The sequence below is a fragment of the Pan troglodytes genome, chromosome 14 (assembly GCF_028858775.2).
Source record: "Pan troglodytes isolate AG18354 chromosome 14, NHGRI_mPanTro3-v2.0_pri, whole genome shotgun sequence".
Classification (NCBI taxonomy): domain Eukaryota; kingdom Metazoa; phylum Chordata; class Mammalia; order Primates; family Hominidae; genus Pan; species Pan troglodytes.
In genome coordinates this window covers 97,782,422-97,801,209 of record NC_072412.2, presented here as the reverse complement: position 1 = coordinate 97,801,209, position 18,788 = coordinate 97,782,422, and the positions used below count along the sequence as shown (strand labels likewise).

The following is an 18,788-nucleotide window of genomic DNA, read 5'->3' as shown; positions in this document are numbered from 1 at the left end:
TCAAGGTAGGAATGTTTAAAAGAGGAGGCTGAGTTTAGGCATGTATTCAGTGTTGTCACATGAAGACCACAAAAAATATTTATCAGACAGAGCCTGTGAAGTAAACACAATTTTGCTGACATAATACAGAAGCTTCTGGGATGCAATAAATCATTTTAATCAGAGACTGTGCATATCTGATCTAGGTTATTCTGAAGAACACAAAAAACATACTAGTGGCTATTCTGTTATTAGAATATAAAAGAGCAAAAAAGAGCTTTATAAGGTTGAGATGTAAGTAATTTGTATAATTATAAAAATATAAAAATTATATGAAGGTACATATTTGAAATCATGGGAAAGATCAACTTTCCATCAAGATAGGTTAATCATTTGAAATAAGGAAAGTGAGATGGGATACGCTAACACATCTTTGAAAATATAATCCACATAATTTAAGGCATTGTCATTACATTAACAGTGAAGATGCAGAAGCCCAGCAGATATGATGAAAGTCAGGCAAGGGGAAGATGCTCAGGTTGCCAGAGGTTAGACTGGCTTAAGGGGCTAGAAAACAACACGTTCTGATACAAGTTGAGATGCCGTGTAAAAGCCAGAAAGCTTGTGGTTTTCAGAAGCCAGGGGTCTGTAAGCCAAGAAGTTAACTGAGATGCAAAACAACAAGCTGGTGACAACAAGGGGTATCCAAAATCCAAAAAGGCAGATCAATCAAAACAATGATGGAAATAAGGGTATCCAAAATCCAAAAAGATAGATCAATCAAAACAAGGACGGAAATAGCAAAAGATGGGAGGTCATGTCTGGCTTGTTTACAATTATAGCCATAGTGGCAAGGTGAAGCAGTGCCTGTTATATCATTGGTAGTTAATGACTGATGAAGGGATAAATAGATGGAGAATTGAATTATCCAGCTGTAGATACAGTATGTAAAGAAGCAGTGTATATCTAGGTCTCCAGTAAAGGTAAAGTGGTGCCCGGTAGTGTGCTGGAAATCAGTAAACTAGGGGCTGAGAAGTGCTTGGATGTGGCCGTGAGGTGAGGAACCACTGGGCCTAGATCCAGGCACTCTGGAGGAAGGTTCAAAAATGGTGGGATTAGGAATCTGGGGAAGGTTGGAGGTCAGATGGAGAGAAACGGAAAGGGAGGTCTTAGAAATCTAAAAGCCATTGAGACAAAGGAAAATCAGAATCCAAAGCTTTGATGCCTTGGGTCAAACCCTTCATTTATTTTTTTTCAAATGAGCATTAGCTATTGGTTGTTAGAAGATGCAGACAGGTGCCCCTGGTCTGTTGTTGAGGTTGAACCTTATCTAACTTAGTGTGCTGGGTACCCAGTGTTTAGGAGCATAAATGCAAAGAAAACACAAACCACCACTTACTTCTCGTCCTTGTCCCAGTCTCAGTGCCTGGAGAGATGAATGTTGCAGTGTGACAGGAAGCTGTCTCGAGACACAAGGGCTACCTCATGAAAGGTATGTACTTTATCCAGAGAGAGCCTTAGCATACAACAGAACTCCTTAAGGTGTAGTCTCTGGATAAGCAGTGCCATCATCATCTGAGCATTTTTTGGTAATTCAGAGTCACCGGCTCCATCCTAGACTTACTGAATCAGAAATTCTGGGGTTGTGGACAGTAATTTGTATTTTCAAAAGTCCTTCACGATATATGGTGATTCTGATGCACATTAAAATTTGAGAACCACTGTCTTAGAGGAAAACAAACACTAGCAATGGGTAAGGAGCAAACTTCCTGATAATGGTAAAGCATGTTTCTGGCTAGATATAGATAAATGGAAACAAACATACAGAGTCACCATTGAATCTGAAATCTAAAAAGTAGGAACAGAGCTTCCAGGATTCTGTATCTGAGATTCTTCTATATGAGGAGACAGGTTTGAAAACTACTATTAAATTGGTAACGGGGTCTTGTATTTAGCCTCTAAAGAGATAAATGTGCCTGGCTGTAGGGAGATGTTTTTTTTTTTTTTCTTTGAGGAATATCACATATTTGCAAGGGCAATAGTTAGGTTTCACACTTGCTAATATAAAAAGATTTCTAATTATAATTGCTCACAGTGTTACAGTTAATAAAGAACAGAATAGGTTAAAGAGAAGTCTGAGTTTTTTTACGTGACTTTTCTGAACTATAAAGTACTAAGCCCACAAGCCCCATCTAGTGGCCTCTGTACCAAGAGTTCAGTAAACGTTTCCAAAGGGGCGCCCACCAACTTTAGAACCGCAGATAAAACTGAAAGCAATTCAGCTCTTAGATAGCTGGACTACAGCAGTAGGCATCACAGTGATGTCATCATAACCTCCTATTCAAATGTTCTTCAACTTTATTAGAACGCACTACTAAATTTTGACATAATCTAGAATCAGAAAAGAAGCAAACACTTATTGAATTCCAATTAGGTGTCAAGCCCTATTTAGATGCTTTTATATATGTATAGATACATAATATGGTATAGATGTAAACATAACTATAGCTAGATATCGATAAACAGAAACAAACATACAGGGTCACCATTAAATCTGAAAACAGGTTAATAAATATATGTTTCACTAATATGCCAACATATAATAAAATAATGTTTCCAGAAATTCTAATGAAAAAATCAAAGTTCGGCCAGGCACAGTGGCTCACGCCTGTAATCCCAGCACTTTGGGAGGCCAAGGCGGGTTGATCACCTGAGGTCGGGAGTTTGAGAACAGCCTGACCAACATGGAGAAACCACGTCTCTACTAAAACTACAAAAAAATTTAGCAGGACGTGGTGGCGCATCCCTGTAACCCCAGCTACTCGGGAGGCTGAGACAGGAGAATCACTTGAACCCAGGGGGCAGAGGTTGCGATGAGCGGAGAAGGGGCCACTGCACTCCAGCCTGGGCTATAAGAGCGAAACTGTGTCTCAAAAATCAACGTTCAAGGGAGGACTTTTCGAAGTCTCACAGTGTGTTATTTTAATGGTACTCTGCACTTTACGATAACATTTTAAATTCTATGACATCGCTATTTGTTTTTTCTTCTGCACACTATTTTAACCTTGAGGAATAGAACCGTATTTTTGACTAATCTGTTTTTTATTCCTGATGCCCGGCAAGGTGCTCAATAAAGTGATTAATACTTTTTGCTGTTGTTAAGTAAAGAAGTGTATAGGTGGATAAATGTATGAATGAAGTAATGAGTTATTTAAATTTTTTTTTTTTTTTTTTTTTTGTTTTTGTTTTTTTGAGTTGGAATCTCGCTTTGTCGCCTAGGCTGGAGTGCAGTGGTGCGATCTCTGCGCACTGCAAGCCCTGCCTCCCGGGTTCACGCGGTTCTCCTGCCTCAGCCTCCCGAGTAGCTGGGAATACAGATGCCCGCCACCACACCCGGCCAGTTTTTTGTTGTTGTTGTTGTTGTTGTTTTTTTTTTTTAGTAGAGACAGGGTTTCACCGTGTTAGCCAGCATGGTCTCAATTTCCTGACCTCGTGATCCACCCGTCTTGGCCTCCCAAAGCGCTGGAATCACAGGTGTGAGCCACCACACCCGGCCCAAATTTTGGCCTTTCTATTTAATATATACATGAAATAAATATACATAGACACATATTTTTTTAATGACGTAAAGATGACTTTTATCAGCAAGCCTAAGAATATCCAAAGATGTCTTTTCTTTTCCTTTCTTTTTGACGGGGTCTCTCACTCAGTCACCCAGGCTAGAGTGCAGTGGTTTCACCTTGGCTCACTGAAACCTCTGTCTCCTGGACTCAAGTGATCCTCCCACCTCAACTTCCTCAGTAGCTGGGACTACAGGTGGGTGCCACCACACCCAACTAATTTTTGTATTTTTAGTAGACATGGGGTTTCACCACGTTGGCCAGGCTTGTCTCAAACTCCTGACCTCAAGTGATCCACCTTCCTCGGCCTCCCAAAGTGCTGGGAATTAGGTGTGTGCTACCAAGCCTGGCCTAGATGTCTTAATATTGTCTTCCACATTCTGCAAATATTTGTTGGCTCATAATAATAAAAGTATATTGATTACATCAAGGGTCTTAGTAAGGGGAGATGAGTGTTCATATAAATAATTATTATATACTATAGAATGTGAGACGTGGCACACAAGTGACACTAGGTTTTTGCTCATTGCATTTTAATGAAAGAAATGGTTTTCTGTTAGAGGTACTAAAGAATACTTTATTAAACCAACTCCTAAAAAAATTAGCAAAATTTGAATAAGTAATTTTGATAGAAAGTATTTCATTAAGAGGAAGAACAAAAGGAAAGGGTTTGTTCAGGCAGGTGCCAGACTCCCCACTGAGTGTCCTCATGGCACATGAGGTACATGAAAAAAAAGCACATGTACAAAAGCAATATGGCAGTAAAATCTGAAAGTTTAATGGGGTCAGAGCAGCAGAGATATCAGGGTCTTCACATACCACAGTCAACATGAAGGACTTCACTTCCTAAAAACCCAGAATCGACACACCTAAGCGGAAAAGCATCAGGCTAAATGAAAGGTGGCCAGGAAAACAAATTTAATGACCTAGGTGAGAATGGCCGATCTCTGTTTTTAATGTGGGTAATCCCACTTTGAAAAAAAAATCCATTGATGACTGAGTCAAATGGGAGTTTAGTTGCACTCACACTCAGTTCATTGATCACAGCATATAGACAACAAAGGATGTCCCCTTTGGACTGGTCTTACAGATTGATTGAATCTATAAGCAAAAATTACTTTAACCAAAAAAAGCTTTGGTGGTGATACAGATAACATGTAATAAGACTTAAGAGTTGCTCGTTTGACTGTTGCAACATTTCTTATATTGTTAACAGGTATAGTCAAATTAAAATAATTGCCTAAATTTTTTAATTTAAAAAACCCTAGAACTGTAAGAGATTTCTTTTTAAATAAAAAGGACAGGAATGGATCTTAATTGCTTTAGATTGTTTAATAACAGCATTAAACTGCTGAAATTGGAAAAAATAGTTTCAGATATCATGTTGCACATTTCCAGTTTCAATGGAAATAAAGTAGCAGTGAGTAAACCTTTTCAAACAACATATAGGAGAGTATCTCTTTTAAGTAATGAGAAGAACTCTCCTTTTATAAATGGCTCTTTCTCTGAAAATATTTTCAAGGTGACACATAAGTTAAATGAAAGAAGCAGTAGATGAACAGGGGAGACATAAAATGTATTGTGACTATGAGCACTTGAAAAATTTCCAATACACTGAGATATCCTCCCTTCTTTTTTACCACTTTATTTTACTCTCTAGAACTCTTTCAAAATTGATTCTTCTTCTCAGATCCCTCAAAACTGAATTTAAAGTTTCATCTAAGAGCCAATATAAAAGGTTATGTTTCATTTGCTATTTTTAATACTTTGAGTCATCCCGAGGTTTTACCAATCCTTTAAAACATTTCATTTTGGCACTCATACCATAATGATCCTTAAATGGCTGTGATTTCTATGATCTCATTTAGGATCATCTTTTTCATGTACCTTAGGGTCAACTGCACAACCCAACTTGACCCCACTACTCCAAACTGGAAATTCTGTTCTTCCAAATACACTCTCAATTTTATAAACACACAATACTCTCCTTCTCATCCATCCACCCATTCAACCATCCATTGATCCATCTACCCATCTGTTCATTCTTTTATTCATTTAGGAATGTTTTAAATACTATTATGCTTCTTAGAGCTGGCAATACTACATTTTAACTAGAAATACACAGAACTAACAATCTATTGTAGGTACAAACAAGCGAACTGGCATTTAAAATCTGGTTAATGGGTTCTACGGCAATGGTAGGCTTTGGGAGCATCTGTGAATGGAAATCCCAAGTTGGTAGTACAAGGAAGCTCTCTTGGGAAATTGATTGAATGATGGTAACAGTCATTAAGATAGGAAGCAGGTTTCAGGATGAGGGTAGCAGGCATGAAGAGCTCAGTTATGGATGTGGCAAATGAATATATGTGTGTGAGTTTCAGAAGAAACATTTGGGTTAGAGACATACAGGTCTCAATTACCTATGCATTAAACAGGATTCTTCTATCACTCAGGAAAAATATAGAGTGAGAAGTGAAAGGACCTAATAGGATTCCCAATGAATAACTAAATGAAAGGGATGGGTCAAGGAAAAACATAATTCAAGAAACTGAAGATTGACATTGTCAATTGTGGAAAATGAACAACTAATACAAAATTGAGGTGTGACTACAGGCTGACTCTGGCAACACCATTTTTAGTTGAGAAGGGGAAATGGATTGAGGAGCAAAAGAATATCAAGAACAGTAATTTCAGAATGTATACAACTATTTCAGGAAGTGTGTGGCTGTGATAGGATAAAGTAGTAAAAGTCAGTGGAGGAGATTATACATTTAGGAAGGTGAATATAGGGGTGTGTGTGTGTAGTATATTTATTGACTTTTCAAAAAGAGAAGACTGAGATAATCAACATGTTTTCTAAAAGGGCATAATTTATTGCAGGAAGAGTTTGAAGATACAGAGGCAAAAATGGACAATTTATAAAGCAAAGTCTCTGAGGATGCAACTGGGTCTGGTACATAGAACAAAAAAGTGGTCCTTGACAGGAGGTAGGGCACTGCTATTACCCAGCAAAAGGAAAAGAGGAAGGGGGTGAGCAGGAATGGAGGCAGATATGAATATCTTGTGGAACAAAGTTGAGGAAATTTCCATATGATAGTAAGGTAGTTAGAGAGAAGTGTCTTGATAAAATATTTAAGAAGAATAGAGTAGGTGGTAGCAGCTTCTACACAGTACATGAAGGATAACTGACTGGGGGACTTAATATTAAGTCCCATAATCTTAAAATATTTCATAAATTTTATACTTTGACAACTCTACTATTGTGTCTCCTACTCCATGTGTATTCCATTTTTTCTCATTCTACTTTCAAGGAAAATGGAGAAAAACAATTCTTCAGCAAATGTTGCTGACTCTGAATTTAAAAAACAACAGTTTCTAGTAGAAACTGTGAACATGCGAAGTTTTGGGAAAGTTGGTAGTTAAATAGTCTATAATAGAAAATCTTGCTTTAGCTGGGCATGGTGGCTTACGCCTGTAATCCCAGCACTTTGGGAGGTTGAGGCAGGCGGATCACCTGAGGCCACGAGTTCAAAACCAGCCTGGCCAACATGGTGAAACCCCGTTTCTACTAAAAATACAAAAATTAGCTGGGCGTGGCTGAGTGGCCTAGAATCCCAGCCACTCAGGAGGCTGAGGCAGGAGAATCACCTGAACCTGGGAGGTGGAGGTTCCAGTGAGCCAAGATCACACCACTACACTCCAGCCTGGGAGAAAGAGTGAGACTCTGTCTCAAAAAAAAAAAAAAAAAAAAAGCAAAGAAAAGACAAAAAAAGAAAATCTTGCTTTGTGGGTATAGGAAGTCCTATCTTAGAAAAAAATGTAATTAGCATCATCACAAAATAAATCCTTGATAATATTTTAAAATATACAGCAATATCAATTAAAGAATCTTATGCATGGATTGTGTAGGACATCAGAAATTCAAAACAAAAGACTTTCTATACAAAATTATAAATATAAACATAGAAACTAGAGTAACCCTCATTGAAGAAAATCTTAAGGGTTTTTTTTTTAAAGTTCTCCATGTATTTTGAAGCAAATATATTCTCTCAATATGTTAGTTTTATCAAATTGCAAATTTAGCATGCCACTGATATTTCAAACATTTTCCTAGAAATATTCTTATAAGTGGAAATCTTATTTGTAAAATTTCTCCTGTTTATTCCATTGTAATATTTTATGCTATTGATTATAAGAATGTGATAGATATATAAAAATAATATTTTAAATTAAGAAAATATCTTCAACCAAGTTTGTAAGAAAACTTTCTAAAATGCTGAACAACACACACCAAGTAACATAGTTCCAAATGTTCACAGCCTAAATCAAATAAATAAACTCAATGTATTAGTAAGGACAGGTTTTTTGATTTTCTCACTAAGAGCACCTATGCTGTCTCAAATTATAAAATAATTTTTTGCCTTTACTTTACAGAAGATGACTCTTCTCTGTCTTTTTTATAACTACCTTCTGGAAAAAATACCCATAGACACTGGATTGTATGTTTTAATTTTCCTTGTTATCATATAAAGTTTATTTTTAAAAAGCTAATATTGAATAAAATATAAAAATGTTTAGCTAATTTTAGTAATCTTAATGGGTAAGGACACTTTTAGTATTATTCAGATAATGCGGTATATTTAATGTGGAATAAAGTGAGAAATTATGAAATATTTTAATTATCACATATGCTTCTAAGAGCCATCATTAGTCCTCAGATTGCAGTCATGAAATGACATTTCCCAGTAAAACAAATAAAGTCTCATGTAAAAATGGCTCATTCCAGGTTTGTGACAATGGATAAGCTGAGCTTAGTACATCTAAGTATACCAGATGGCAAAGAAACTAGTACGTATTTTAAGGGTCATCTCAAAGGACTCAAAGGCAAATGGAAAAGGTACCAGCTGGCAAAATCTGAGACAGTATGAACTTCAATAAAAATAAGAATTACAAATGTTTTTAAAACTGGGTTCATGATGACATTTAAACGTATATAAAAGAATTGGTCATCTTCTGAGAAAGGGAGGGAATCAATTTATTATCTTGAAAACTGGTTCAATAAAGAAAAATTCAAGAGTCTATCCTTCCTTTCCTGAGGTCACAACCAAAAGAAGTAATGGATCACTGAAATTGACTTTTGTATTGATAGTATCTGCCAAAGAAAAAAATAATAACCTGATAGAAAGGGGTGACATAGTTTGGAGGTTTGAATCTCATGTTGAAATATGATCCCTAGTGTTGGAGCTGGGGCCTGGTGGGAGGTGTTTGGGTCATGGGGAAGGATTCCTCATGAATGGCTTGGTGCCCTCCATATGATAATGAGTAAATTCTAGCTCTGAATGCATGAGAGATCTGGTTGTTTAAAAGAATGTGGCACCTGCTCCCATCCTCTCTCTCCATGTGATACACTGGCACTCCCTTTGTCTCCCACCAGTTTGTAAGCCTCCTGAGGCCTCACCAGGAGCTGAGCAGATGTTTGCACCAGGCTTCTCACACAGCCTGCAGAAACTTGAGCCAAAATGAACCTCCTTACTTCATAAATTATCCAGCCTTAGATACTTCTTTACAGCAATACAAAAACAAAGTAATACCGGGGAAAGGGCTAAATTTCTTTCTTCTGAAATTTCAGATAAGGAAGCAAAAATTTGTCATATACTTGTTTAAAAAGTGAAATCCAATTAATTATGAGGGAAATAGAAGTTAATTACTTGTTTTACTTCTATCCTTTAGATGAATATGAAAAATCAGTGAACGTGAAGAAAAGTGTCTACAAAGATGGGGAGCAGTAGAAACTGTCATCATTTCTAGTGAGAATATGAATTGGTACAATTGCTTTGCAAAGCAGGCTCACATACCTAGTAGAGCTGTACATAATCTTTTGTTTTGTGGCACTGCCCTGCTACTTCTAAGATATCCTGCATCCTCTTGCACATGTATATCAAGAGATACTTTCCAGATGGTTTAGAACAACATTGTTCATATCGTACCAAATGCCATTGATTGACATCAACTCCAATATTCATCAACAAAATACATACATAAATGAGTTATGTATTCATAAATTAGAACACTATACTTTGGTAAAAGGAAATGAGGGCTGGGTATGGTGGCTCATGCTTGTAATCCCAGCACTTTGGGAGGCTGAGGCAGGTGGATCACTTGAGGTCAGTAGTTTGAAACCAGCCTAGCCAACACGGTGAAACCCTGTCTCTACTAAAAGTACAAAAAACCCAAAAATTAGCTGGGTGTGGTAGCACATGCCTGTAATCCTAGCTACTCTGGAGGCTGAGGCATGAGAATTGAACCCAGGAGGCGGAAGTTGCAGTGAGCTGAGATTGCGCCACTGCACTCCAGCCTAGGTGACAGAGACTCAGTCTCAAAAAAAAGAAAGAAAGAAAAAGAGAAATTAAGAGAAATGAGTACACCTATATCCATCAGCATGGATAAGCTTCAAAACCATACTGTTTAACAAAAGGAGTAACAAGACAAGAGAGACTGTATGATTTGACTCATATAAAATTCAAAAACCAGAAAAAACAAGTATTACTTAAGCATGCACATATTGTTGGTTAAAACTGTATTTTTTATAAAAGTTATGGTCAGGATAGGCAAACTCTCTGTTCAGTGAAATGTGTTCAGAGACGGGCCTATAGGGCCATGGAAATGTTGTATTTCTTGGACTCGGTGGAGGGTTAGGTACAACTATATTATTTTCCTTAAATTATGTGTGTGTATAACTGTATCTACCACTATCTGTGCCTCTGCCTGTACTTTGCCCAATTTTTTTTTTTTTTTTTGAGATGGAGTCTCACTCTGTCGCCCAGGCTGGAGTGCAGTGGTGCGATCTGGGCTCACTGCAAGCTCGGCCTCCTGGGTTCACACCATTCTCCTGCCTCAGTCTCCTGAGTAGGTGGGGCTACAGGCGCCCGCCACGACACCCGGCTAATTTTTTGTATTTTTTTAGTAGAGCCAGGGTTTCACCATGTTAGCCCAATTTTATCAAACATTCCTTTATTACTAATTTATAGAAGCATTTTTAAAAAACTACCTTTTACATATTTTATCCAATACTTTTATTTCAATGGACAGGTGTGAGTTGGGTAGACACTCTTGGAATGCTGACTATGGATTAAACCACTTAATCTTCACAAAAAAATCACTTGGAGAGTCCTGCTTTTATTCAGATCTTAAGGAAATCTAGGCACAGAACTTGTACAAGGTAGGAGAGAAGTTACTTGTTTAAGATATACTAATTTTATTGTGTGTATTTTTTAATCTTAAGTAGTTCACCATATTGCTGGTAAAAATGAATGCACAAACAAAATGACCACATAGAAGAGCTTTAATCATTCCTCTTTGCCCAGCAAATTAAATACAAACTCCACTCGTGTATTCAAAAAATCAATTGTAACATTTTTAATTCACATTTTTAGCTTTCCAATATTTTTTCAAGTAATTTAAATAATTCTGTTCCTCTGTAAACACACCCCTTGTTCTGTTCATGATGTTTGCTCCTCCCAGGGAACCTTCTCCTCCCTATTGTCAGTTGCTGAAACCAAATTATAAGTCCATCCTCTCAAATACCACTTTCTCATAAATATTGCAGGCAAATATTGGTTGCTTTTCCAGATTGCCCTTTCTCTGTCTCCTCTATGAAGTATTTTTTAAGCTCCCCATTTGGATAGTTTCTTTTCTTTCTCTGAGCTCACATAAAACTCTGATTGATCTCTGTTGGCATATAATGTGATATAGGGGATTGTGCACAGTATTTCTTCTGTGTTCATCACCAAATGGAAGAGTTGATAAATGTGAAACATTTCTGCTGAGATACCAGAGGTACTATTTCAAAATAGAAGTATCCTTAAAGAAAGTATAACCTGAGAGCGTCAGGCCCTGCAAAAGGATGGAAGTGGTTCTACTTTGGTGTTAAGAAGTAAACCTCATGCTAAAAATAATCAGAGACTGATACCAAAGTTCATACAGAATCAGCCACCATTACCGGCCTAAGTGTTACAGTTCCAAATGTCCTTAATCATATGATGCCTTCTTATAATGCTAACATATGGTGTTTTAAAAAATTTCATCATGCTTTAATAGAGAGTATTTTAGAGATACAAATAAAGACTGTAATAAAAAAGTGTACATTTTTGCTCTTCATAGTGTGGTCCTATGGACCAAGGAATAGTAACATCATCTGTAGGCGGGTAAGAAATGCTCCACCCTCAGATTTCCTGTATTATACTCTACTTTGTAAGCAGAGTCCCAGGTAATTTGTATGTATAAGAAAGTTTGAGAGGCTCTGGGATCAGCTCAAATACTCTTTTAAAAAATTATTTCTACTTAGTAAGCTCTCAATTTTCTGTTCAATAATAAGAAAATGACTACTTCCACACAGTTAGAGGTACTGAAGTCATTAAAGACCCGAAGATATACCTAATTTCTTTCTACCAGATGCACTTTATCAATCCCGAGACAGAATATCGCCATTTCAATAGCCACTCTGTTTATTCACAACAAAATGACATCAAAAATAGACCTAGATAAGAATGGGTTTGTTTCTGGTTTTGTTGATAGCTATATGACTTTGGCTAAGCCATGAGAAAATTTACCTGATAATATTTGCTTGAATTTTATTTTTTTTACTTCCTCTATTGATCATATAGTTACACTTAGCATTGTGTTGTTCAAAAAAGACCACAACTTCTCATTTTATGTTCTCTGGCGTGGGATAGATTTAGTTATGACATATTACAGAACAGCTGAGTGATCTGAAATGTAAGCTAGGAGGGCTCCTCTAAGCCTTAATTAATAAGTCATCCCTCTTCACCTCAGTGATTTAACATCAGTCTAAGCCAATGCAACGAAAATAATCACTTAGGCATTCAAGGACAAACCTTTTACTTCAATTCTACTATTTAAATATATTAATACATAACTTTTCAAAAGAATGAAAGATGATTTTATATGATTCATTAGGTATCTACCTTCCATTATACAATATTGTTAACAAAATAGCAGGCAGTCAGGATGAGTATCAATTATTTAGAAACCAAAATGGAAATGTATAATCAGAAAAATATTCATAGTGATCACATATTAATTAAACTATGTTTATCTTAGACATATATTTCATTTCTCTTTAGTATAATTTTCATCAGTACTACCAAAACTGCACTAGATGGTAATTTCAAAGTATTTACAATTTTGAACATTAAACTGGATTTGGAAGTGTTTATCTGTGAACTTTTCTATGGTTTTATCATGCAGGGTTTTATCTGACTTTTAGAATTAGGTACTTGTAAAGTGTAGATCAAAGTATGCAATCGTTACTCAAGATTACTTTCAATGTCTTGCAAAGGTTTTAATCGAATGAACCTTCCAAATATTATTTTTAGTATGAATGGATAAATGATAAGCCTTATTGAAAAAATAATTATTTTCAGTAAATTTTTCTTATATTTGAAAAAATATTAATGGGTTATTTTTCAACAGTTTACAAAGTAAGCTGAATATATTTTATTTTGATTAAATTTGGTGAAACTTTAATTTTAGAAAGAATATGCATAATCAGTAAACATATTTTAAACTATAATCATATAGTATAATGGCATCCAAATCTTATAGGCATATGTGTTTGAACTCATATTGACAGGAAAAAAATCAATGAGACTATATAACATTTTATAAAATAGTATCTACAATATGAATAAATACATAGTTTTCCTAGTTCCGGAAAGAAAGTAACATCTTTTTAAGGTCTCCTTAACTTCCACACCTACCTGAGACTTTTGAAGTGAAGGTGATTTATGGTGAAAATAAATATGAGGAAGCCAAGAACTTTCGCTCACTCTACAATCTTGCATTACTAAATAAATCAGCTTCCCTTATTCTTCAGTGGCTAATAAAGTGTAATTTTCATTTTGCTCTGTGTATAGAATATGCTATTCTCTTTCCTAGGTCATTCTTAGTACCCTGACATGGATACATTTGTTAGAGGCAGATACAAAGTTACCATGTGAGAAAACCAAAACACAACACAAACAATAGTTCTATTTATTTTACTCTAATCAACCAAAAATTCTAGATCTAGCAATTTAATATTGCAATGTATTATCCTACTATTTCTAAATTAATCATATTTAAGTCAGATACTTTCTGTTCCAATAAGCCTACCTCCTAAGGTATTATGCTGGGAAATGCTTTATGAACTGGATAGTGCTATCAGCGGCAGGGAACCTTATTATTATCATAATTACGATTCAGTAAGGAGTCTGTGGGAAAAGGGCTAGTTGTCGATAGACATGATAAAAGGTTTGAGAACTGAATGCTGGAATCCTCAAATATTTAGAATGTGGAATGATGAGGAGAAGCCCAGCAAAATAAATCCAAAGATTGAAAACCACCTTACTTTTTAAAAGTGTCTGGTATCTGGTTCTAGTTGTGATCAGATGCATTTTCCCTCGATTACCATTGTGAACCACCTTGCCAAAATGAATTTGATCATGGATTATGTATTACTTACTTTTTATAAGTAATTATTGTGATTTAAATCATAAGATCACATAAGAATTGTAAACAATGCCACCACAAATTTTCAAAATTATATGTAGAATAATTTTGCTACAAGTTGTTTTTAGTAGTTCTGCTTTTCAACATTTGAAGCTATCCAGATTTAGAGACCTAAGAAGTACAGTCAGATATTTCAAGAAGTATAGATTTTAATATTAGATTCGTTCTGCATGGCCAAAAGAAGAGAATTATTTTTTCCAGTTGTGTTTAGAACCTTCATCAGTTAGCTACTGTGAAAGAATGGCAGGTGTCAGGCAAGGGGTGAGGCGACTTTTAAGTTCAAAGCCATTCCAATCCCGCAACCCCAGGTTACTAGTGAACTATCTATATCTATGTAAATGAACCAAATACATATAATAAAAATGTAGACAAATTTTCCTAATGGGATTTTTAAGCCATTATACTGAAATCAGTTACTTAAGAGTGAGAATTACATAGTATAGATGGCTTCTTTCTTTGAGAAACATTAGTTAACATTTAATTATAATGTATAGGTGGGATTACAAATAGAAATTATTTAGAAAGCAGTAAGATGGTTAAATAATTTGATAACATTGGTGATGAAGACAAAATGACACCTAAAAGGTACACAAATATTTTGGTGGTAAAACTTTGCGTATTGAAATATAGAGACCCCTCTGTCATCTGATATAAACATGAACAAAAACAGACACAGAAAATCAGTTCAAGTAATAATTAGCAAAATATTTACCAACTTTTTTCATTTGCATAAATATGGCAGAATCATGCAATTTCAAAGATACAATATTAGTATTAATACTCATAACTATATATAGTTATATGTAGATATATACGCATATATAAATTTAGTCAGACTTTTTATGGTAACAAATGAACTGTGTGCTATTTATGTCATATTTTCCAAAGAATAAACGAAAGTGTAATGAAGAAATAGTGGTGCATTTCAAGTTCTTAACACAGATGACACTTTGTTAAACTTTTTAGATCACAATATTTTGAAGTCATTAAGACCATCTAAAACTATGCCTTAACTTGCTTTACCAATATTTTCAAACTGGGCCAAAACGGGCAAAATACTAGAGTGCTTTATAAAAATAGAAATGTGACCTACACTTCGCTCCTTTCCTCGTCCCTCTTTACTTTTCAGCATGCTATCCCACAGTGGTTTTCTAACCACTTATTAAAAATTGAAAGGCAACAGCTATAAACTCGTAGAAACATAATAGGCAACCCACTTAGAGCAGATGTGGATTTTCAGAAAATGCTTGCCTGGAGTTGCTGAAAAATCATCTCTCTTAAATCGCCCAAATTCTGATTGGTAACTGCTTGTACCATGCCTGTCCATTTCAGCAGTAATTGAAACCAAGGTTTTGAAGTAAAAATTTTTGTCAACTTGTCAAGTATAGTTTTGTGAAGAAAACTATTAGTAGTGGAATATGCTTCACTGCCTCTACCTCCTTTGTGAAACAAACAAAAAAGAGTGACCTACTAATATATAACAAGTTCTTGAACTTGTAAATAACTTCATGAAGTAAAAAACTTCCTATAAATATACTATTTATACACACATATGCACACACACTCACACACAAAAAAATGCTTTACTTTGTAATAACTTTATGTTCTAAAATACTAATATTTAGATGGCCATGTAATTATAGTACAAATAAATACTCCAGTTAGGATGAAAATGAAAGATTATTAAATATTGCCCTGATGGATAAGTGTTATAATTCCTAAATACAGTGGAAGATATTTTAGCTTTTAGTAAAAAAAAAAATTGTTTCTAGTGAAAACCCTTTTTCATTTTCTTTCACCTAATATAATTAAATTGTAATTTGCTATTTGACCATGATAAAAATGTAATAAAGTAAAAACTTTCTTATATAATGACATAGTGTCTTTTTAATGACACAATTTCATGACTTAGTAATACTACTCATCCTGGCTTCACGTCATTTATCCATATACAATTTATATCCATTATGCCCTAAGGGTTATTCCACTTTCAAACCTTTATAATTCTCATGAAAAGATATGGAATCAGCCCAAATGCCCATCAATCAATGAGTGGATAAGGAAACTGTGGTATATATATATATATATATATATGAATACTATTCAGCCATAAAGGGAATGAACTAATGGTATTCACAGCAACCTAGATGAAATTGGAGACTGTTATTCCAAGTGAAGTAACTCAGGAACAGAAAACCAAACATTGTACTTTCTCATTCATAGTGGGACCTAAGCTATGAGGATGCAAAGGCATAAGAATGATACAATGGACTTTGGGGGATTGGGGGAAACAGTGGGAGGAGGGTGACAGAAAAAAGACTACAAATTGAGTACGATGTATACTGCTCAGATGATGGATGCACCCAAATCTCACAAATCACCACTAAAGAACTTACTCATGTAACCAAACATTACCTGTTTTCCCCAAAACCTAAGGAAATTAAAAAATAATAAAATAAAACCTTTATCATTCTCAGAAATGGTGATAATTCACTAGTATCTTTTTCACAGAAAACTATAATTTTCATCAAAAGTTACTAGTCAAAAATAAACAAAACCACTAAGAATGCATGCCCTTAATAAATGAAACAGTCATTTTCATTTCCAAATTCTCTTGCTAATTCCCAAATACATTGTCTTTATTTTCTTACATCCATAATAATATCTTTAGTTATATTTCACTTAACCAAAGAAAGAAAAAAAGGAGAAACCAATCTGGTAAGCTATATTAATACTCATAAGAACACATCTTTATCGCATTCTGTAAGAATAGAATATATTTAACTCGCACTAAGAATTTTGTGTCCTTTTGTTCAATGGCTGCTCAAGTGCACCAATTCTCATCTATTTATTTTCCATGTTAAATAAAATGTATTACTGTGTCTAATGAGAAAACATTTCATTATGTTAACTGCCTTTTTAATTTTGCACCGCTTTTGGCTTCCATTTTTTATACCAATATATTTGGCTTGTAAAACCAGATCTTAGAAGGAATGAGGAATTGATTTTGGAAGCGTTTATCGTGCTTTTAATTCACAATGAGAGAATTGTAAAGTAAATGAATTCTTCTCCCACCAAAAGGCATGTCTAATAGGTGCAAAGCAGCTCTGTGTGGTTTTGAGGGAAGCTATCAGACCAACCTCTACGTATGACTGCACCTTTCCAGAAGGTGACCCCTGCCTTTGGTATAATCAAGGTTACATGAATAGTTGAAACCAGCTATTCTAGGTACATCAACGTTTACATTATTTCTCAGTTGGTCACTTTTGTTCTTTTGTCCATATGAACAAATGCATGCAGATAACAATGGAGTGTGGAGAATCTATATTCCTTATCTTGTATGTGATAATCAGGAAGGGAAATCTATTTGGTAATTTTTTGTTGTTGTTTGAAAATTCTATCCTTTGTGGTAGCGATGAGTTCAGAAATGGTTACAAATCCATACAATCAAAATCAATGTTTAGTGAGTTTTTTTTTTGGAAGGGGAAATTCATAAGCATCAAATCCAAGTAGTTTTCATGATCAATAAGCATATACCAATTTCTATGCAATTTGACTGTGATAGAAGTGTAATAAAGTAAAAACTTTCTTATATAATGACGTAATTTTTTAATTGCACAATTTGATTATTACGTAGTACTTACCCATCCTGGTTTCAGGTTATGTATCAATATACAATTAGCATCCATTATGCCTTAAGAGTTATTCCACTTTCAAACCTTCTCAGAACTGGTGATTGTTTACTAGTTTTTTTTTCACAGAAAACTATCATTTTATTAGAAGTCATTAGTTAAAAATAAACACAACCACCAAGAATGTATGTCCTAAAAAACCAAAAATAGATTCATTTCCATTTCCAATTCCTCTTGCTTGTTTTTGAATTCATCGTCATTATTTCTTTACATCCATAACAATATCTTTAATTATATTTCAAAATCATTTTTTTAAAAAAGTGGTGTTAGAATCATACACTTACAGTCTGTGATCTTCAGTGTCCTCTTGACTTCTCCGCTTCCTGATCCCCCGCAACCATCTTCATCATCACAGTCCCCACTGACTTGTTCAACCATGCCTCCACCACTGCCCAGCTGAAGAAGTTCCCACTTGTCAGGTTTGGGTGATCTACCCTGTAACAACTAATTGTACATAAAGAAAGGCCTTTACTAATAGCAAATTTGAATAACATAAGAATTCTATTCAGAAAACTTACTTAGAATTATTTTGTTATGTGGATCCACTCTTTTGGTGTAGACACCAAGTCAAGTCTTTAAGAAAAATGAAACAACTGAAATAGTAATAAATAGTGGGCAAAGTCTTACACCTATAAAGAGCTACACTCTATGTATTAGTTCTGGGGCAATGGTTTGGATGATTCTTTGGGAAGCAAATGAAATTACACCTTCTTTGCTTATGGTAGTTTGTCTAGAGGATCCTTTGTTTCTGAACAAATAATGTTTAAATATGGTAAATCAAATTCTAGTACTCCCTCTGTAGTATATTGGTTGATAATTTTGTGCTGTTTTGTAAACCCACACTCCATATTTCTGAAGAAGTACGACTCTTCCAGAAAATGATTCTGTCTAAAGAAATCCAGAATTTTAGACATATACATTTATAGTT

At 35.0% G+C, this 18,788-nt stretch overlaps 1 protein-coding gene across 2 annotated transcripts in view; it reads right to left on the bottom strand.

Moving 5' to 3' along the window:
• The window catches only part of GPC5 (glypican 5), a 1,453,661-nt gene that overhangs the window by 682,738 nt on the left and 752,135 nt on the right, over positions 1 to 18,788 (bottom strand). For both annotated transcript variants that reach the window (XM_509696.8, XM_063792277.1), the window contains exon 7: positions 18,145 to 18,304. In XM_509696.8, the coding sequence (XP_509696.2) occupies positions 18,145 to 18,304 (160 nt within the window). The remainder of the gene's footprint in view (positions 1 to 18,144; positions 18,305 to 18,788) is intronic.